The following is a 24,074-nucleotide window of genomic DNA, read 5'->3' on the forward strand; positions in this document are numbered from 1 at the left end:
ATGGATTATGTATACCAGGGAACAAACGCGCTGGAAGCTCACCTGATGTAAAGTGAAACCGCCCATGGTCACTCACATTGCCATTGGCTCGCAAGTGTTCTGCCAAGAAATACGCTCTATTCTTGAAGGACCCTAAGTCGAATTGGTTCGGAAATACTTCAGTGGGCAGCAAGCAGTTTCATATATTAGCAAAATGTGAAAATTACTATGTAAGCATCAAATTACAATTAAATAAAGTATAATATAGATCGACGGTTTTAAGACATTAATAATGTTGTCAAAAGCCTCACAAGTGCGTTGCCGGCCTTTCAAGAATTGGTACGCTCTTTTCTTGTATGTTAGTAAATTATCATTACCAATCACAGCATATTCAAAACAAGATTAGAATTAAAGATTTTTCGAATTGCACAAATAGTTGTAGCCTAGGTAACAAGAACGATAACAATTGAAGAGCAGTATGCAAAAAACATAGCTTTGAAGGCAAAGGAGGTCTCTATATTTCATAAGAAACCTGGCTCAATCGTAGAAACTCTGCTTGACACAGTAGGTACATACTCTTGCTAAAAGGTCATCCTAGTCCTTTTGTTTTATATAGCTTGTATTAATCGTAGTATTATTTAGTTTCGAAATCAAGTTAAGTAATAGGTTTTATATATTAAACTGTAAATAATTTATAACTTTTTAGTTAAAAGGTTGTATGAGCTGGCAAAGATCATCAATGGAGTAATGATTTTGGTCTACAAATCAATCCCAATAAGAGCAGTTATAATTATTGGCAACCCTTATTTCACATCAAGAATTGATTGAGTTACCTGTACAACGGTGTGACTTTAAAGATTGGCCGTACAGTAAAATAGTCTTAATTGATTAAAATGCATACTGGGAGAAGTATGTTAAGGAACTTAGCCGCAAATTGTACGGATTGCCTTCGATGTCTTAGTATTTTCTTTAGCACTAAAACCTTACTGGCACAATCTCTCTTTAATGCCATTACTAGACTACCCCGATTTTTGCTCTTCCGATCTAATCGAGAAATTGCCTAATAAACTGGATCGTCGTCAAAATTTCTTCATCCGTTTTATATTCGGTCCAAGAAAGCATGATTACATCTCTGCGCTCTTCCGTAAACTATATCCTTGAAATCCCATCTCACACCTCTTCCTTTCTGGGCGAATCCTTTAGAGTCTTTGCAGTGAGGCTATGGAATTCACTTCTCGTCTTTATTGACTTAGCTCCTTCTCTTCCTTTAAATCTCTACTGTACAAGCATTAACTGTTCACATCATATCCCTAAAATGTATAACTGATCTGAAATTATCCTCTGAAATATTATATTATCGTGTGCACTTTTTCTTTGTCATATGTTCTTTTTTACTACATATGTTTTGTTTTGTTTCATAAGTTTTGTGTAAATAACTGTATGAGATTTCTTTTTCTCATAAAGCAGATATGGCCGCCGGAGCCCTCTTTTTTATTTAATTATGTCAATTGTATTATATTCATGTACATGCAACGAAGTGTTAATAAATAAATAAATTATACTTCGCCTTAATACTCGCATAATCATCCCGTTCTTACGCAAACTATTGTTTTCTGTCTTCCGATTGACTTTTTGTTCAGATAATTACTGTCATTAAAGGACATCAAACGTTACTTTGTATTTGTGTAACTCTGACCGATTAATAAAACTGATTCTAGTAGAGTCTAGTCACCAATAGATTTTTCTATCTCTCTTGATTATTAACAAATATTTCGAAAAAGTATTAAAATCAAGTTAAATTAAAATTAGACGTCTCTCGGTGCTTAATATTTATAAATTAACATTTATGATTTTTTATGTCTTATTACTTTCGCTTTCTCGGTACCTACTTTTGACATATTAATCATCAAATGGCACGTGTACCGTTTTTTTAATTACTTTGTCACGGTATTGCAGTGCGTAATTATTTTTCAAGTCTACAAAACTAGGACTTTATATAAATTACAATCTAGCCTATACAATACCTAACTAACACTGAAAATGTTTAGAAAATGAAAAACGGCTACATGTAAAAATTACTTTTATTGTTTTTCGAAGTAATCTCCGTTCCTCTCTACACATCGTCGCATTCGATGGAACCACTGAGAAAAGCAGTGGGCCCATTCTTCCTTAGGGGTCTCTTCTATGGAATTTTCGTACGCTTTCACAGCATCTTCAGGGCTCGTAAAGCGAATACCTCGAATTTTAGCTTTAGTTCTTGAGAATAAATGAAAGTCGCAGGGAGCCAGGTCAGGACTGTATGGCGGATGACTCATTATTTCGACACCTGCCATATTCAAATATTCAACAGTTCGTTTTGCGGAGTGCGCTGAAGCATTGTCGTGATGAAGGAGGATCCTACTTCAAGGGCGCTGTAGCGAGCAAACAGCAATATTGACATACCAGTCTGCAGTAACTGTCCTTCCATCTTCTAGCACAACTGTCGCGAAATGACCTTTCCGACCAAAGAATGAGGCAATTATCTTTTTTCCTTGACTTCTTCCTTTCTTTACCTTAGTTTGGCGGTCTGCGACAGGAAACACCCACTGATTGTCTTTTGGTTTTGGGTTCGTAGCTTTCATCATCTGTGACGATGTCAAATACAGCATTTGAGTCACCGCCGTTGAACTTATCTAACATTTGGCGACACGAGTCCATGCGAAGGTGTTTCTGGTGGTCGGTTAAAGTATGGGGAATCAAGTAAAAAAAAAATTGCTTAAAAAAGCTTCCTGACGCCTAAATGTTCGTGTAATATTTTTTGAACTTGACTCATACCAATGCCTAGGCTTGCCAGTATCTGCTGATAGGTCTCTCTTATCTTCCTCTATCATGCGTCGCACAGCACTGATGTTATCTTCAGTAGTCGCTGTTAAAGGTTGTCCTTCACGCGGATCATCATTGAGATTGCTACGTCCACGCTTAAACTCGTTAAACCAATTGTAAATAGTGGCACGAGATGGGGCTTGATTAAGAAATGCAAATCGCAGCCTATCATGGCTTTGTTGTTAAGTAAGCCCACAACGAAAGTCATAATAAATCATTGACCGAAAATTTACTCGCGTTAGGTTCATTTTCACGTGTTACAAGAGTTTTAGATTTGCCGCCAATTCACAGAAACAAATGACTGCAATATACTACATTAGGTTACCAAAGAGTTCTATAATTGAAATTCAAAAAAGTTTTCATAAGCAATGTTTCTAACTGGCCAGTTCTAAACATTTTCAGTGTTACCCACGTATTATGGCTCATAAGTAATACTCAATTACCAATAACCGTAATTAAAAAATACTATGTGCTAAGCCTATGAACAAGTTCTACAAATATATATTGATTCATCTGCCATTAGATATAAGTAATATTTTAGTTAGCGGTAAGTGAGTAATTCATTTGCGTTTTTCCCACATTATTTACTAAGTAAAACAAAATCTTCCTTTGTCTACCACAAGGTTTGCTAATAACTTTTATGCCTTGCGTTACAGTAATTTTCCATTATTTAATTATGATTGGCGCAATATAACGATTAATGGACTTGTTTTTTTTATATTGTGTTAACGCAACTCACATATAAGTCTACTTATTATAATATTTACACTTCATTGAACTCAATTCAATTTAAAAGGAAATAAAAATTATATTTAGTGTGTAGAATTGCTAATCAAATAGGCGATATTTCAGGCATATTATGTTTAAAAATAATTGAATAAGTAATAAAAACTACATGCCTACTTACTGGACATTATTTAAATGACTTTTGAACCAAAACATTGGTTTATTTTTGTTAAGCATTTGTTTCTTTTTTCTTTCAAATAAATTATATTTTTTCGTTATTTCAGATAAAATGGCAGCACCCAACCATAATAATAATAGTGTGCGACCGGATAGACTGCGGCAAATGTTTAGTTGGACTGGGTGAGTACCTTTCACCGATCTTATCCCTTTATACTTTAGAATCTACAAGTCAAGAAATAAGCATTTAATATATATTAATATTGTAAATCTGTGTGATAATGATTTGTGGTAGTATTATAAGGAGAGTCTTACGTAGAATAATATACAATTTACCTAAAATATAATAACCGAAAAAAGTATAAATCGGAAAAAACAACATTAAATTTTATATATTGACAACGAAGTCTCTCTATGACATGACATAAATATTATGCCATCATTTTTAATTATTGTTTTTCTGAATATATAAATAGAAACCATTTTATACAGTAATTAAATAAGATAGAGTTTTATAATGTTAATTTCAAATTATTTTATTTAAATTTCCCTTTTTCATTACCCATAACTGTGGTAAGCATTTTTGTATCGCACATTTTATACATTTCTGTTATTTTACAATTAGATCATACAAACCATTAACAATAAGCACGTGCCAATGCGTATTCTAGCTGAGTAGACAAATCGGAAGGCATGTATGATGCAAGCAGTTATGAGATGTTGATCTATCATGACGCAAGATCTACTTTCGCCTGTAGCCGACACATCAACCAACACGCCTACTAACCCAAATAGTAAAGGCTTGTGCATACAATTATAGACCGAAATGCTTTCAATCTGTTTCTACTGAACAATTGCAGATTGTATTCTAATGATAAATAGAAAACGCATATTAATTATAATTATGTTGATTAATGTAAGCAATTGTTGTTTTATATTTTTCCTCATAAACAATTTAAAAAAATTTTTTTTATTTTATTATTTACAACCAATAAATAATAATCAACACCAGCAAGAAGCATGAACTTTATAAGATTCATTTTCAAGATTTTTACCACTAGTAAGGTCTATAATTATAAACCCACATTTTATGACTTTTTTCTACACTTATACATACATAACACAATAGTTTAAAAATATAAAATAATTGATTTTACTGCCATCTTTTATACTTTTATATTATACGAATAATAGCGCCATCTAAAGAACCTATATAGAACTAAAAATGTAATTGATTTTTCTAACCGCGTAATGGCTGTATGCGTGAATAGATGACGCTGTTCTTGCATTATTATATTATTTATTATTTCATTTCAATAAAATTTAACTAAAACTAAAACAAAGAAGGGATTTAGCTTTATACCGTAATTATAACGCCTTATCTAACTGTTAAATATAATTCAGTTTTAGATATATTCATAATCATTAATTAATCATATTTTCGACACCTAAGATCACAAGTACCTTACCTTTAATTCCATCCTCTACTTCCATACTACTCTATTCTCGTTCTTCCGGGTTTGTATCTCGATATTCAGTTGTTTTATCAATAGAAATATACTGACCGCAATTCAGTGTTAAACAGTTCCAGTAATACCTGCTGCTGAAGTATTACGACTTTTGCGAATCGGAGAATATGACTATGAGTTTTTATACGAGTATATATATTTCATATGATATGTAACCCAAAGGTTCTGCGTTCGTCTTTTGTCTTGTCTTTTCTTGTTTCGGGTTGGCATTGAAAAATTATAACCCTCTGATAAATTATCAATAAATCAGAAAAATTTGTAAGCCCCTTGTCGTTTTTAGACACATGTGTTCTTAAATTTGGTTTCGATAGGAATCGAAAAAGGAAATATTAACTTAAGTCAGTTCTTCATCGCTCAGCTGCTAGTTAGTTAAGCAACTACTTAAGAAACTTTTCCATTTAGTTAAAGTTGATTTAGCGAAGCTTTGATATCCACTTGAAAACGATACAGCTATTCATACCGTCCATATCATTGATCTTCAAATGTCATGAACCTTTTGTAAATTATGACCTATTCATTTCCCTGTAATTACCTGGTACATCCGGAAAAGAATTTTAAAGACTAATTATGGTACATTTTAAAGCTCACCCGGACCTTCCATAAAAGGCTGTTCATGGTACAGTAAAATATGGTTTGCAGACCTACAAGGGCGTGTTGATTGCCTGTCCCTTATTTTGCGAACAATACAAAAAAAATAGGTTTCGATGGGAAAGCAAGTTTGTTTAATTAAGTTAACTATTAAATTGTTTAGCGAGTAATTGGTATCTTAATATATATATTTCTTGTGTGCGTGTGTATGTGACTGAACTCCTCCTAAACGACTGGACCGATTTTGATGAAATTTTTTGTGTGTGTTCAAGGGGATCTGGGAATGGTTTAGATTTACAAATCAGCCCGCCAGATGTTAAGGGTAGTCCACCCCTAATTTTTATTTTTTTATTTATAGATAAAATTTTATTTTTTATTTTTTTTATGTTACAGAATTAAAAAATACATACAACCCCTAATTTTCAACCCTCTACAATCAACCCCTATTTTTTTATTATAAATGATATACATGGCAAAACGACGTTTGCCGGATCGGCTAGTACCTTAATAGGGTTATAATAAATAGTAGTATATAATAATAGTGATATAATAAATAGGTGAATATTTCACGCAGAAGCCTGGGAAGGCTGTCACGCATCTCGTTATCATTGGACTATGAACTCTCGAGTCAAGGCTTGTAGTTGCTTAATCTTCCGTGAGACAAAAAAAATACAATTCTGAATTTCGAAGGTATTGTTTCAAATATATTTAAATATTTTCCATGACATGGAAGGACAAGTCAGGGGAAACAATTATAATGAAAAATATAATATACTAGCTGATCCGGCAAACGTCGTTTCGCCATGTATATCATCTATATATATAAAAGAAAGTCGTGTTTGTTACAACACTTATAACTCGAGAACGGCTGGACCGATGTTAGTTATGTCTTTTTTTATGGATTTTTCTCCACTCCGAATAGCAGAATAAGTAATAAAATATCGGATAAGTTATCGAATAACAATAAATAAATTAATTAATTTTACGAATGCACACGGCATGAGGTGACATTTGTTGACAAAACTACGCATCATTTTACGTCGAATTCGTGTCACTTCAAGAAATTCCGAACTTGAGGTAAATGAGGAGATGCATAACCAGGCTTTGATGTTGAGGCGAAAACATGTGTTACCTCATCAAAAAATGTTGTAAAGCAGAAAGTGCTTTTACATGCAGTATCGCAATATTGGCGATAGAGAGAAGAGGCCTAATGTGTAAAACTGCCATTCTTATTTTGCAATGGCAAGCAATAAAACATTTCTCTATTTGCAAAAAAAGTTATCACCTTAATGAAATCCTAAAATAAGTTTAACTAAGTAACAACGATATTATTATTAAGGCGGAACGAAGTTAGCCGGGTCAGCTAGTTTATAATAAAAAAATAGGGGTTGATCGTAGAGGGGTGAAAGTTAGGGGTTGTATGTATTTTTTAATGCTGTATCATAAAAAAATAGAAATTAAAAATTTTGTCTAAAAAATAAAAATAAAAATTTAGGGGTGGACTACCCTTAACATCTGGCGGGCTGATTTGTGAATCTAAACCATTCCCAGATCCCCTTGAAGACACACAAAAAATTTCATCAAAATTGGTCCAGTCGTTTAGGAGGAGTTCAGTCACATACACACGCACACAAGAAATATATATACAGTGAAACCTGGTTAAGTGAGACATCAAGGGACCTGCAATGTCGTTTCACTTATAGAGGTATTCCACTTACCCAGTGTCTCAGATATACAGGTATAAATAAATATCTGTCTCATTTACAGAGGTCAAATATGCTTTGGTCACCAATTGATGACATTTCAAAATAACTGTGCTAAGTTTCTAGACCCATGTTAGCAAACACTGTTCAAGTTCAGGATATTCTGATAAACGTACACGTTTTAGTTTTTCTTGTCCTTCAGAACATTGTGATTCAATTCTATGTTTACTATGAATTATTCTACAAAGAGTAGATTTTGGGATATTAAATTCGGCACAAACTTCTTCGCGTGTCTTCCCACTTTCATAAACGGATATTAACTTCAGTTTTTCACGTAATGATAACGATTGTAGCTTTCGTTTTGGCATTTTTCAAATAAACATCTGTATGATAGTAAAGCGAAACTAAAACTGAAGGTAACTGAAGCTCAAAATTACTTACGTACCCAAGTACGTAAGTACGTAATTCTAAAATTACGAGTGGAATTTGTGGGTAGAATAAGAATGAGTAAACAAACAATGTTATCTCAGTTACAGAGGTTTATGCATATCAAATTTACTCGCTGTCTCAGTTATAGAGGTAACTATGATGATAAATCGAAAGAACAAATCCCAGATATAGAGGCTTACCTCGTCCCACTAACAGAGGTAATTCAGTGCCAAAGTGTTGGGACCTCAGCATGAGTTCCAGTTATGGAGGTTTCTCACTTATCCAGGTCCCACTTAACCAAGTTTCACTGTATTAAGATTTAGTAAATGAACTCATAGAAAAAAAATTATACCCATTTGGAAGTAAGTAGTAACTACTATGTAATTACAAGACCATGTTCCGCATTCTTATAAATAATTATGGTTTACGTAAGAATCCTCGAGATATTAATGTAAAAGTCAAATTTAGTATCAAAACTTCTGAATAATGAGTGATTTAACATAATTTAGGAAACAATTGTTTGAATGGAATATTTTTTAAACAAATGAACGACGAACAATAAATAAAGCAGCTAAAAAGAGGTTTTCGCTTCGACCGTTTGGAGTCGATTCTGGAATTAATCGAAAACATCCTCATAAAATAAATTGATTAAAATTCTTAATTTGTAAGAACTGTTAAAAAGTTTGGATTTTATAAATTTATTTTATCTCAACGAAGATTGTCCTCTGAGAAAGAAATGTATGTAATGAATGTTTAATTTTAGGTACTTTATTAATTGTTTGCGTGTAAAATTACATAGTTATATTGTGGAATGTCATTGTAGGGCTTCTGATTCTATATTGGTAAACATGAATCAGCCAGTATTAATTAAATATATTCACAAACACGCTGTTAAAAATATACTAACATAAACCGCTTTTAAAAATATCTTAATGTAACTGGTATTTTAATAATTGTATTTCGATGTTATACAATAAAGCTGGAAGGACCTCGAAACATATGTGACTTTCAATATTATTATTCGTTGGTTTTTTACAATTTGCTTGTACAAACTTGAACGTAAAAACAAAATGTTAAATATCAAAATAATAATATAGGTATTTCATATTTCTTATTAAGCCTCAAAACACAATACAGGATATAATACTCAGGGCATAAAATTTTTGAAGTTGTACTTCTTTTGGCGCGTTAGGGAAAAATGATGAGAGTAAATTTTACGATGCGCGCGCACACTGTCACAAAAATCCGACACCCTAAGGTAAGCTATAGTGTACATTTTAGTTTTTTTGAAGTTATACTTCTTTTGGCGCGTTAGGGAAGAATGATGCGAGTAAATTTTTAGAGTTATACATGTTTTGGCGCGTTAGGGAAAAATGATGTGAGTAAATTTTACGATGCGCGCGCACACGGTCACGAAAAACTGACACCCTGAAGTTAGCCAAAGTGTACATTTTAGTTTTTTTGAAGTTATACTTCTTTTGGCGCGTTAGGGAAAAATGATGAGAGTAAATTTTTACGATGCGCGCGCACACCGTCACAAAAAAAACTGACACTCTGAAGTTAGCTATAGTCAACATTTTATATTTTTTGAAGTTAAACTTCTTTTGGCGCGTCAGGGAAAAATGATGAGCGTAAATTTTGTCTATTGTTAGTGTCGTTTTTTCTAGAAACGTAGAATAAAGCGAAAGATAAATTTTTTGAAAAGATTCTTATCTTGTCACCAAATAAGTATATCTTCTAACGCGTGTACATAAGTACATGTTTTTTTATCACTCACTTAAATTCTCGTCTCTCGCTTTCAAGAACAATAAGCCTACAAAGATCGCCTTTATAAAACTATATTTGATGTACTACTTAGTATTGTGTTTTTTATATTTTAATATAAGGTTAACTAAGTATTATTACTCCAGTAAGCTTACAGCTTCATGGAAAGAGCCAATTATTAAAAGGCAATGCACTCGCAAACCCTCTGGCATTGAGAGTTATTTACTGCGTATATACCTATCACTTAAGATCAGGTGCTCTTGCTGATCGTATGTATCTTCAAGAAAAAATATGTTTTATACTTATATAAATATGTATGTTACATGACATTTATGTTTTTAGTTAAGGCGTGCTCCAGTACATTGTAACTAATTTTGTATTAATAATTGAAGTCATTGAAGTTATTAACGTCTCGACTCTTATGACGTATACCCTATTCATCTAATTACTATGGATAAGTACAGATTTTATTTATACAATACTTCTGTAGAAATACGTATACTTATTTTATACATGTATCAGTTCAATGCCTGACGTCAGAAAACAAGTTTTGCGATATTGTTTATTGAAATCTAAACGTTTTAGGTAAAACCCGGCCTTACTGACGTATTCAATGCCAATTTATAACCCCAACAATAATTCCAATGTCTCTTGTATTGAGAATTGTATTTTTATTATAGATACCGAACCAGTACTAAAAATGCTAGTAGTACGACGCGGATTATACAGAATGTCTACGACGCAAATCTATGTAGAAACGACTACGAATATATAAGGCTAAACATATAGTATATCTGTAACTGTTTATTAGGTCAAATACGTATAGGGAATGTACTTTTTTGTATGAATAACTTGAATAGCACTCCGTACGAAGTATTTGGAACTAAGTTTATATCAGAAATAACACCAACGAACGAGTGAAATTCGAGTCGAGACTTAGAGTTTTGAGCATTTGTCGCGTCCACGCCGGTTTTATAATGTAACATATTATGATTTTATTATATTATTCTGTAAAATAAATAAATTCAAAATAAAGCAAGCTAAGTAATAAGTATACATTCCGTGTTTCAAATACAATACGTGACTCGTAGAAGTTTAAATATAATTCATGTGTAGATGAAGATGATGATATTAATTCATCCCTAATGGGAAAGGCAAAGGACTTTATCCCATACTGCCACGTTCTGCCAGGAGAATTTTGATAGTTTTAAAGGCCTTAGCCACGTCTTACGTAGTTAGGAGTCCATCTTTCTCCCCTGTAGATTATAACTTAGAACTTTATCGTTTTGACGTATAAGAACACTTGACTCACTCTATTTACCACAGAACAATACATAAATAACGAAATATTGAACAGGTTTACAACTAGTACTTTTCAATACATACAAACAACTTGTATTATTCCGAAATTGATAATCAAGATTGAACAGTTTATATAAATTATGTGTGTTTTACTACTCGAAACACTTTTTTGTAAATCTTATTAAACAACTAGCTGACCGGGCAAACGTCGTTTTGCCATGTATATCATGTATAATAAAAAAATAGGGGTTGATCGTAGAGGGGTGAAAGTTAGGGGTTGTATGTATTTTTTTAATGCTGTATCATAAAAAAACAGAAAAAAATATCTAATAATAAAAAAATAATTTAAGGGGATTAAAACATTTAAGGGGATGAAAAATAGATGTTGTCCGATTCTCAGACATATCCAATAAGCACACAAAATTTCATGAGAATCGGTCGAGCCGTTTAGGAGGAGTATGGCAACGAAAACTGTGACACGAGAATTTTATATATTAGATAAGTTATCTATTCATATAAGAAAATTGTTACGACTGATGCATTAACACGGACCCTAAAATACCGTAGAATTTTGAAATGTATAACAAATATTGCATTTTATGATGAAAACATCAATTAAGAAAGAGGTTTTGGAAATTACATTGCTAACGGAACTGTGGTATAATCACTAGCTGTCTTTAAAGATTAACTTAGGTAGCAAAGACGCCATGAAAAGCTGATTGTTCGCATTGAAACCTTCACAAACCAGAAATCGACAAGGAACTGTACACAACAGGTTATAAAATTTAAATACGCAGATAACATTTTATTTAGATATTTCAAAATTTTTTTGTTCAATCTTATTAGTGATAAAATTTATAATATTTCGTAATTTATTATTAATTCAATTTATAATTAGAGAACGAAACATTATTTCCTCGACTAATTTAACAGATACATACATTGCATCTCTTGTTTTAATTTGTAATAGACAATTTTATTAACTTATTGCGACGTTTGTATTTTGTCACGCACACAGAAGGAGCTAAAGAATTAATACTCAGTAACTTATTTTAAAAAGGGACATTTAACTGTTTTGTATAAGGCGATAATTTTACATTATCGTTAAGGTTACATTTATTTTTAAAGTAACGTTGCACACAATATATTTACTATTCGTTTTAGCAACCAGTATTGGCCTAATGGCTTCAGCGTATCACTCTCCTCCTTGAGGTCGTAGGTTCGATCCCCGGCTGTGTATCAATGGAGTTTCTGTCTTAGTGCGCATCTAACAATCGCTCATACAGTGAAGGAAAATATCGTAAGGTAACTGGCAAATGACCGTGACAAATCGAAATACGATGGCATTTGTCTATGAAATAAAATTATCATAGAAACGGATGCAATCTGAGGCCAAAACCCATATAATATAACCCTATATTGGCACTGGATTATTATTTTAATTCACCTTCGGAAACCAAAGAAGGGTATAATGCTCTACAGTGCTTAGGGTAAGACTTAAAGTGAACTATAGCTATGTAAAAATCCTCCTTATTGATAATTTGTTGTAGCAGTGACTTGCTTACACCATTTATGATTTAAGGAAATCGTTCAACAATTTGATTCGATACTATTAAATTAATGACATTTCCTAAGAATTCCTTTAAGGTGAACCACTAAAATAAATTCAATGTAACGCTTTGTGACTAAGTAGCCTTTGTTTTGTGATACTATAATTCTAATGATTACGATATTCTTCCTTGTAATTAAACTATTTAAGGTAGGATTAATAATTGTATGATGGTTTATTGCCAATAACAAAATTAAAAATATTTTCCGCTAAGTCCGCATCTTCCTTTAAAACTCTACTGTTCAAGCATTATCTGTTCAAATCGTATTCCATAATTTAGAAATTATCGTGATTCGTGTGTCCTTTTCATTGTCTACATATGTTTTAATTGGTTTGTTTTGTTCTATTCTTTATGTCTTGGTTATTATATATCTTTTGTTTCTTCCTTATTGAATATTATTTTTCCTATAAAATTGGCTAGATCGCGATAAGCCCGTTGCCTTTCTTATTATTCAATTATTCGAATTATACTGATTTATACAACGAAGTGTAAAATAATGAATAAAAATTTTTTTTCCTAAATACATACTTTAAATTATATTTATTAAAAAATTTAAACGATAAAGTGTTAAAATCATACATACGAATTTTAATTAGCTCTTCATAGTCCATTTCCATTAGCTAATCATATTCCTATAGCGTTTTGTAACATAAATTACAAGAAGCATACATAATGTGATCCATAATGAAACCCGTAAATGCGCCCGTATTATATTATAAAAAGTAATAAGATAAAGTACACCCGGTTTACTCTCTGGTTGACAGCAATGTAATGTTATAGAGATTGAAACCCATAGGTAATCATCATCTACACAGAATATTATAATTAAAACCACAGAATTAAATGCTTCCAGGGTCATTGTTCTGAGTATTAATCGTTCAGAAACGTTGGGCAGTAAATCACCAACCGAAGTCCGCGCAACTGGTTTAACAAGGACAACCAACGCGACCATCTAAAATTGCTTGAAATACCTCATATTAATAAAATGACAGTTTGGACTGGCTATAAGGAACTTACTTACAAAATATTAATGTTGTGCAGTCCAAAGTCCTAAATGCCCGCTGCATTCTCGACTTATGATTGCAACGTTATTTATGTTTTTATTGTTTGTGCTTTTTTCATCATCGTTTGTTTAATCTATGTAATGTACTGTACATTACACAGATTAAACTTTTATGGACTGAATATTTAAGAGATAATATTATAATAATATAATATTATATTATTATATGTTTTCCTTTAAAGAAGGAACTTCAACGAACCAACTATGAATTACACACATTTTAAGACATGCACGCCATTATGTGTGGCAGAATATGCGAACTTTAGATAATACCATTTAATCGCCAGAATATTTTTGTTCCATATGCAAGTAAATTATTATTGTTATTGATTGCAACTGATGCAGTCTGTGGTATAACAACATAATCACGTAACGAATTTCATAGAATTTTTTGTAAGTTTTAAAATGCATGCATTTTAAAACTTACAAAAAATTCGTGGATAAGCTAAACAACGTTTTTCGCTTTTTAACATTTGATATGTTTATGCTTGATATTAGTTTCCCAAATATCATTTAGGAATTCAATAAATCTCTCAATACCTTAGCTAATTATTTCAGCTAAAATACAGAATAATTTGCTTGTTTATATATGACAGTTAATGTGCTCATAAAACTGTTTTCATTACAAAAGTACCTGAAATTACATTACATTTGAACTAAAACCGAAAAAGCTTTTGCGTGTATATACTTGATATTTATACTTAATGTTAACAAAAGGTGAACGTACGAATATTACGTCCAAGATCGTGATCTTAATAATCAATAATTCTACACGTAGTTGAATTGTATTTTATTTATGTTATTCATGAACTTGCCTTTTATATTATTTCATTTTCTATTACACGCGTCAATATTAGATCAAGAACGTTATTCTCTATTTAATTCATCAGAAGGACTTCAGCAAGCAAAAACTAATAAAGACACATTTTTAAATTTACCCAAAAGAAATCATCCTGGTCATCGATTTAATAACATAACACATTTAATTTTTAATAATCAAAAGTAGCTCTTTGTCAGGTGCTCTTCGTGGGTGTATTTGAAATTTAACGGAAATGTGATTTGTGCAATAAGTTTGGTGTGTTTATATATTACCACAAATTGACGTTTAATTAAATATTTAGTGAAAAAGTACTGTGAAATATACATCTATACATGATTTCTTTTCTTCTATTCAAATATTATTTATCTATAATCTATATACAAATTACTTATTCCCATATTAATCTTCATTACTAAGTTGTAAACTAAACTTATTTACGTACAATTGTTTTAGTACAGAAATCATAATATATAAACATGTTTTAACATTTGTTTGTTTTATGAAATTTAACTTACAAACCACGTCCTAGCATTAAAACCGGCAAAACAAATTATATTTCTTTATCTCTGTAATTTCCTGAATAATATTACCATTTAAATATAGCCTGTCTGTCCGTACTCCATAAACAGAGTGGGAAAACCTACTTGCTATTCGAGCATTATAACCAATGTTCTGGTAATTAATTTTGTTTTGATGCCAGTAATTAGAGACACAAAAAATTAATCTGCCATATAAAGAACGGTGTCTGTAATAAATTTTGCTAAAAATTAGCAATGTAACGTTAACGCTTTGTCGTATTTATCAAAACCGCTCTAAAAGATAAGAAAACGTTGAAAAATATTCGTCTCATCTGGCCTTATTTGAGTCGGTTGCGTTCTCGTATTAACAAATACCTATTATTCCACCACCGTGGTTTAGTGGTTAATGGTGCAACTATAATGCTTTACCTAATCAATGAAACATATGTAAAAATGTTCGTTTACGCGAGTACAGCAAGAGAGAGTCTCTTCCTGACGATTGCTGCTGTGTTGAGGAAAAAAACTGTATCCTTAATTTTGTTATATTTAATAGCAGAAATGTTTAACCCCATGCTTTATTAAGGGGTTACTGACCTTCTAGTACACAACCTGATCACAAAGAACACCTAAATCATGCAACCTTAAACGGCAAATTTATTTAACGTCGTATAATGTAGTCAGGATTTGGTTTTGTGAAAATTTCGATTTAAAATGCTTATACCCTTTGTCTGTCTAGAATTCGATACTTTCCTGCAATTATATATAATTCCTGATTTTCTCCTATTATGACAACCTCCATATTTAAGAGTCTCTCAGTGATGAACCGATTGTAATAAATTTTGATGTAGAGAAGTAAAATTGAAAAAACTTTAAATACTTGATTAGATAAACAAACTTTAAATACTTTTGTCAATGTTCTTAGAAAAATAAACTAAGATATTTAGATATAAGGCCTATATGGGTTACTCGAGGTGGTTTTAGTGGGTATTGCTCACCCAGTCTCTGAATAGCAGAGATTTTGGCGTGGGTCGAGTCCCACATACCCCTGTTCAGGGGATGTGCAAATGCATTTCCACCTCGGATATAAAAAAAAAGAAGGCCTATATGGGTATTTTGATCTTCTATAGAAAACTAGCTGATATGTAAAACGTATCAATAAGGAAAAACAATATTTCAGTGGGTTGATATGACTTGGTTTTAATCAAAAAAATTAAGAAACAGGTATAGTTTCGATGCGATTATATACTAATTTTTAATTTAGGAATTCCACGATATGATTATATTGCTGAATGAAACTCCTTCCTTTTATTTTTTTTTATCAACGCTGTCGCGCATCAATGATATAAAACCTCTTTCAGTCCTCCATAAGGCTTAATTCCGTATTTAAGTCGAGATTCCAACGCGCTGTGTGTCATTAAGCAATAAAAAACCTGAGTTGCCGAAACAACTTGCGTCACAGCCTTACCGATTGACCGCTCTTAGTCGACAGGTTTTAAGTTAGTTCGCTGCCAGCTGCCGCCCCAGTCGCGCGCTTTATTCACAAGTTCTGTGTCTGTGTCTGTGTTCTGTGTGTGTTGTGTGTATGTATTGACAAGCAATATGCTTATAACGTAAGTGTTAACCGTAACAGGATTCTTGGGTTGAAGTTGGTTGGATTTATGGTTTCGAACTTTATAAGAATTATACAATCGACATTGTGTAAGAGTAATTTAATTCTTAATATTTAATACGTTTAATCATTAGCATATGAGTTTAATCATTGTCGATTCATTCTTATAGAGTCAAAGCATATTTGCCTATTTTTGTAATGTTCAATCGCCTACAATTTTTTTTATGTCGACTAATTCCTAATTTAAAAAAAAATTGTATCGTCTTCAAACTTGTTGATTTAGTATAAGTATTTTTTATGTTAATACTATTCAAGATGCGGGAGTTAACGTATGTACGTTATTGTTCAAACTAAGAGAATATGTTCCAAGATTCACATAATGCACAGAAAAGTTTCACTTTCCAATATTGCGTTGTGAACTGTCTTTTTGAGACTTCACGCTCAATATCGATTCTTATTCGAATTGTATTAGAGTCACATGAATATTAAGAAATTGTGTAACACTAATATCTAGTCACTTATATATTTGACGTGTTTATATTTGAAACACAAGTATATATTAAAATTTAACAAGTGATTCTCCTTTCAAATTGTTTTATATTCTAGCCTCTCTTATGCAAGAGGATAAAGTTTTCTAACGGTTAAACTGCTCGTGTGTAGAACGCCTTCGTACTAATAACTTGGACAAAAATTATGAAATGTGATGCTATTAAATGGAACTGGTTACCTAACACCGCTCACTCGATATATAAAATTATTAGCCGTCTGTCCGTACGTATACTGGTCATGGTCAAGTGTGAGTTGCATTTTGACATGATCCGTCTCACGCATACTTAATTATGTGACACAATTTATTTGCATATAGTCTTAATCTGATCGCTGAATTTGATATTGAGCAATGTTAATTACATTGTAGTAGAGATTTTCATTTATAACCGCTAGTATACTAGCAACTACACCTAAAACAAATTGTTTCGGATTATATACTTATTAATATGTCAAACGGACAAACATGGTTCTGATTTTAAAATCAAAGAAGCGCACTTAACGACAAAAATGGCGTAAATTTGGCATAAAATAGAATCAAAACTATTTCATAAATCGCGAAGCATGGAATAACCAGGATAAATAAACGGCTGTGCACCAATGGACTCTCTTTCTATGCGCGCATCTAACATTCGCTAAAACGGTGAAAGAAAACATCGTAAGGAAACCAACATCTCTTAGACCCAAAAAGTCGACGGCATGTGTCAAGCACAGGAGGCTGATCACTTACCTATTAAATTGAAAAATGATCATGAAACAGATTCAGAAATCTGAGGCCCAGACCTAAAGAGGTTGTCGCGCCACTGATTTATTTTATTTTTGACGTGACGACGTCTTATAATTCGATGGAGCCGGCTGCACGCACGAAAAAATATGACTCATGCGGCGTTACCTCTGAGGCGTTACCTATGAGGCGTTCCATTTAAGGCTTGAAGTGCAAGCGCGAGCACTCGTTACGCGCTCTCGCTTGCACACAAAAATTGACATAATTGTATTTATGCGTACAAATAAATGTAACTTGATCAATTCAATTGTGATTTCCATTTACTTCCTTTTCTATATCCATACAAAATATCTATCTAACAAATAAAATTTAAATTTTCTTTTGAAGGATGCAACCATTCCATCAGTATTTTCTTATGACGTTGTCACGTTCAACTATCGTCAGTAAACCGACTTTACAGACAACCGATATTTTTTTATTGTAGAACATAGTTGTTTGGTAAGTTTTTGTAACTAAATTAATATTGTAGTAGCCTAGTAAAAATGGAATGGTATAAATACGGAAAAAAAATGTGATATAATAATACTGTGTTCCGTATTAAGGTAACGTTAAAGGTTAATGGGCTTGTAATTATCATAACTTAAGTTGTTTTGTGACTTTTACTTATAATAATATAACTAGTCGTTTCTTAGAGCGGCTGGACATTTTAGCTTAAAGCTTAACCAATAATGCTAAAATAGTTTATGGTTGATATTGATTTTATGGTATGGTATCATGGTTTTCTCGTTATTGCAAAGTGCATTTTTTTTTGTATGATGACGTTGCCATGGTAACGAGTTGAGTTAAATAAATTAATATTAATTCATTATAAGTCGTATATTAAATGCTATGGATAAATCATTAATTATTCGAAATGTCTTATTAAGTTTAAATTATATTTGCATATATAATTATTTATTTAATTACAAAAAAAATTGCTCTGTTGAAACTCAAATACCGAAACCGGATGCTTATTCAAACTTTAATCTCAATAAAGGAATGTTTTATTTATCTTAGGTTTGTTTAATAGTAAATTTTTCACATACATTTTTGTGGGACCATTGTAAAATTATACTATAAATATTAATGTAAAAAATATAAAATCGTTTAGAAGTTAGTTTCTTATTTAGATAAACTGCCAGTGAGTATTTATATAACATGAGCTTTAAAATTCGAGTCCCATAAAAAATTCTAACACTATAAGCGAAACTTGCATTTGTAAAAGTATTATCACTAACTGGTTTAAAAGGCTCCAAAATACTTTTTCATAATATTTTTTAGTATTGATTCCTTATTTCCCCTAGTTTCGAATATCTGTAACACTATTTATCTGTGTATGAGACTGAGTTCATACAGTTACTTTACAGATATATCCATTCTCCCGCAATCATGTGACGTTGACACTATCGCTATTTTCTTATATCAGAAGTCATTCCATAGAAACATAAGAACTTAGTAGCTCAGTCTGTGTCCGTCCTATCAGTATATAGATTAGTAAAAACTTAAATGAATATTTTCATCATTGTTTAACAATAAATGGCTCATAAAATCGAAGAGAAACGGCAAAATCGAAAGGAAATTATTTAAATTGAATGCGGACTCGTAAATTTTTAATCATTTAATTTTTTTTTAATAATGCACGGTATAACCTCAGACAACAAACTCTTTTATAAAATGGTGCTTTATAATGCTGGCACGTTAAAGACGATGACTATCAAGGTTAATATAAAAATTCATATAAAAATTAATCCTAACGTAATAACAAAAAACCGCGACAAAAAACGTATTTAACTCGTTAATTAGTTGATTTCCTTGGATTCTTCATTTATACGAGTATTATTTAGTATAGAACCTAGGTATATAGATTCATATTTATCTATTATAAGAAAGCAAAGAGGTCTTTTGTTTTAATTATTTCCATTTTCTTGTTATTTTAAAGAATACAAATACAAAAGTAAAATCCCATAGTTAATATGCTTATGAATCTTTTTAAATGCAAAATTAACTGATTCTTTGATGACTTTACTTTGAAGTATAATTTCAATTTATGCTATGTTAGAATTGTATAATTACATTTCTATATAGTTTAAAATTTTAGAGGAAGAGGAAGTCAGTTAATATATTCACTTCTTAATAAATCATAACTAAAAGGAAACAAAAAAATATACTGACCTAAGCGCAAATAAATAAATTATGTATTAAATTTGTCAACTATTGTAAAGTGAATATAAACCTATTTCAAATTATGATTAATCGTCTAAAATAACTGAGTTGAGGTTAACGGTAACGCGGTTAGTCCATTAGATTATTCTGGAACCTAGTTGTTCATTGCGTGAGTTAATCTTAATAGAAGTTTCCAGTGAATGAGTTAGATTCACTGGAAACTTCTATCAATTTTAGAATGGGCCTGAACTCAATTACTAATTTGTGTTGAGATTGAATTATGTTCTAATAAGTATACATTTATTTTAACGTTTCAATTATTTTTAGCTTGTTGTAATAGAAACAAGAATATAAGCAGTCTTAACTTGCACCTGATATTTGATGTCCAACATAATTTTCTTTTATATATCCAAAATACGTCCTCATTAAGGCATGTAGCAATTAAAAAAGGTAAATGGGCTTTGATTTGAATTTGAAAGACTTCTCTCTGGATCTCTTTATTTATCAGTTTAAAGAGTACATACAATAATTTTTGATATTGCAGCTGTTTTGCAAACAACTACGGCCTTGTGTGGGCATGCGCGTGCGCTGATCGTGTCTTTATACAAAGCCACACATATACACTTACCTACTTACTGTTACCGAGAGGATGCATTCTACTTTTTAATTGAATTTCAAATACATAATATATATATATATTAACGTACGTAAGCCAAGTAGGCTTTTTAGACAGTATTTCTCTAATTTGCCTAAAACTTATCTTTTAGGCCAGCCTAAGCTTTTCCTTACAATATGAAAAAAAAAATATTTAAAGAAGCTTATAACACAGTTCTATTATACCAGTATAATATTGTAGTAGAATACTATATGAAAATTTATTGCTAGTTAAATAGTATAAAGGGACTCAAATTCTTGCATTAATCTCAATGTGTATACTTCATTTCTACCAAAAAATTTGATTGGATTGGATTGGATTGGACAATGTATTAAAGTATGATTAAATTAATTAGAATTATAAATTCTGGTATAAATAAAACGGACACAAAAGTGTGATCTGTACTATGGTATGCGCTTTAGATTAACATAAAAATCAACTTCCATCCGTTCATCGTTGGCCCGATCACGTAATAAGTGAATGTTCAATTACATAATGAGGACATGTTCTGATTAGGTGCACTTTTCTAGTTTCAACACTACTTATTTTATAAGATTTAAGAAATTTATTCTACTTTTATTATAAAAGACAATAATAAAAAAAAAACATTAAATATATCTTAAACACAGTTTTAATAGAAAATGTGTTATATCTAATATGAACAATGACGTATTATGTTTTTATACTTTCATGACGTATCAGTTAACCGTGTTAAAAAACATACTCGTTTTAAAATATACACTTAAATAAAATAAATGCCTTTGTTGGCTTACGTCAATAAAATACGTCATTGCATATAACAAAAAATACTTAAATTAAAAACTTAAGTTTATATCTAGAAAGCAGTCTGATTTTACCGCTACGCTTCAAGGATTTCACGATTTTGGGAGTCCATACAAAAGACATCAACGCGTACCATGCGTGCTCTTTACGATGTTTATTTTTATATTATTTTTAAAACTCTCTCACTTACTGGTGCTTGTAGTTTTAAATGTTTTCCTCGCATATATGCATGGTAAAATGAAATTAATTCAGGGACATTTTTTAAATAACGTTTAGTTATTATTAATATTGATATTAATATTTGAGCCCCTTAATTTGTGCCTGACATAATTTAATTTATATGAACTTGTATATTTACTTGCTTCTTAATTGCCTGCATTGAAAATTATGACAATAAATATATCCTTTGCTTGGTTAATAACCTATTAAATGCCGTATAAAACATAACATAATTCTTGGTATTGATAGAACAAAGCTTTATAATCAGGCTATTATGCTACTTGAATTTAAGACCTATGTTCATAATATTACAGCTCATTTTAATTATTTCTTTGTACTTAAGTAAAGTGTCGCAACATCACCATTTTGAACTTGCTCAATGGAACTGGTTTATTTGCCCGCATGTTTGGTGCCGGGAAACCCCAAGTGAAAGTTATTCTTACAACATCATTGAGATCTGTACAATCTTGGAAAATATGTTAACTGGCAATTGAAGTTACGATATTTGGAACAAAGAAAAGATTAAATTCGTAGCGCAACAGATTCAAAAATAGATTATGGATGCATAAAGCTGCGTTACCATTTGGTTATATCAATTTAGAATAATATACAGCTAAAGAAGAACTAGTGAATGAAAAACATCTCTTGTTTAATTGAAGTGAAACTTCTTTATCGGGGTTGAAAAAAAATTTGGTGTAACATTTTTTCGTTTCGCGTCACATTTTTCGGTTACGCGCCATGTTGCTTTTTGAAGTCAAACTGCTTTATCGGCGTTGGAATGAAAGTTCTTTATCGACGTATGGGTATTCATGTCTATGATAATAAAAGCCTTTTGTTAAACTTTATTTAACCAATTTCGTTAAGTTGCATATAGTAGATCATTTTTCGAAAAATAAGGTCATAAAGAAGTTTCACTTCTTACGTGTGTACACCTAGTACACGCACACATTTTTTTATTATTTAAGAGGCGGTCTTTGTTTAACAAAGAAACGCAAACGTATGATAAAATCAATCGCATAATTTATACTAAAAGCATTTTGTCTATTTTCAGAGTCAACAATAATAACGACAAAATTAGCAAAAGATTTTAAAGATAAAAATATATTGTTAATTTAATAATATAACAAACGTTTCCCTTATGTAACTCACAATACATCACCAAGTAAGAGCCTTGACAAGTCGTATTGTCAGTCGTTCCCAGGGTTCACGCTGACACACATAAAACAATGCTATTGTGGATCGTTTCACATGTGAATCCACTCTTCCTTGTGACGTAAATTGCTATTGTACAAAGAAAGCATCAATGCTAATAAGTATCTTATACACAGAATCATTAATTAACTTATGTCTAATGTTAGATTGAGCAGTGTTGGCCTAGTGGCTTCAGCGTGCGACTCTCATCCCTGAGGTCGTAGTTTCGGGGTGTGCACCAATGGACTTTCTTTCTATGTGCGCATTTAACATTCGCTCGAACGGTGAAGTGAAAACATCGTGAGGAAACCCAGAGGACCCAAAAAGTCGACGGCGTATGTCAGGCACTGGAGGCTGATCACCTACTTGCCTATTAGATTGAAAAATTATCATAAATCAGATTCAGAAATCTGAGGCCCAGACCGAAAGAGGTTATAGCGCCACTGATTTATATTTTTATTTTGTTAGATTAATTATCTTACTTGATGCAACTCAACTACGATATTTTATGGACTAATAATGTTAATGCTTCTTGTAATTTGAATTCTTAATAAATGAATTAAGAAACCTTTAACTCTTAACCCTCAGGTTATTCTGTACTTATAAATTATTTACATTATAATAGATAGATCACATGTAGAGATGAGAACACATGTCAATTTTATTTTAAATAAGACAGGTAAATCGTACAGTATCCAGCAAACTAAAAACAATATAAAATTAATATTTCAATTTGAAATTAAAACTTTAACAAGTATACGGAACATTAAATTATTATAATATATACATTTTTTTAAGTCAAAATTTACGTCAGAGAATAAAAACTAATATAAAAACTAACCTTTAACACAAGCGATTGCGATTATTCCTAGCTAAATTGCAATCATATTTGCGAATGAATATAAACTGTTTTGAGTAATAAGATGAAGTACTCTTGATATAATGTACTTGTACTTATATATACGTTTAGTTACTTTACTATTAGAAAAAGTACCTTTATATTGATATTGTTATCATATGAAAATGTTTATAAGTTAATCATCGCAACCAATACGGCTGTTCTTGCAAGTTGTTT

General features: G+C 31.4%; 1 protein-coding gene across 2 annotated transcripts in view; it reads left to right on the top strand.

The window, feature by feature from the left end:
- The window catches only part of LOC125063510 (ABC transporter G family member 23), a 60,718-nt gene that overhangs the window by 6,148 nt on the left and 30,496 nt on the right, over positions 1 to 24,074 (top strand). The window contains exon 2 of one of the 2 annotated variants that reach the window (XM_047669991.1): positions 3,852 to 3,927. In XM_047669991.1, coding sequence (XP_047525947.1) covers positions 3,857 to 3,927 — 71 coding nt within the window. In that variant the 5' untranslated portion in view covers positions 3,852 to 3,856. Of the gene's footprint in view, positions 1 to 3,851; positions 3,928 to 16,547; positions 16,681 to 24,074 lie in introns of those variants that run through there. The other variant, XM_047669992.1, reaches the window with a different exon arrangement.

Source organism: Pieris napi, chromosome 3 (genome assembly GCF_905475465.1).
Source record: "Pieris napi chromosome 3, ilPieNapi1.2, whole genome shotgun sequence".
Classification (NCBI taxonomy): domain Eukaryota; kingdom Metazoa; phylum Arthropoda; class Insecta; order Lepidoptera; family Pieridae; genus Pieris; species Pieris napi.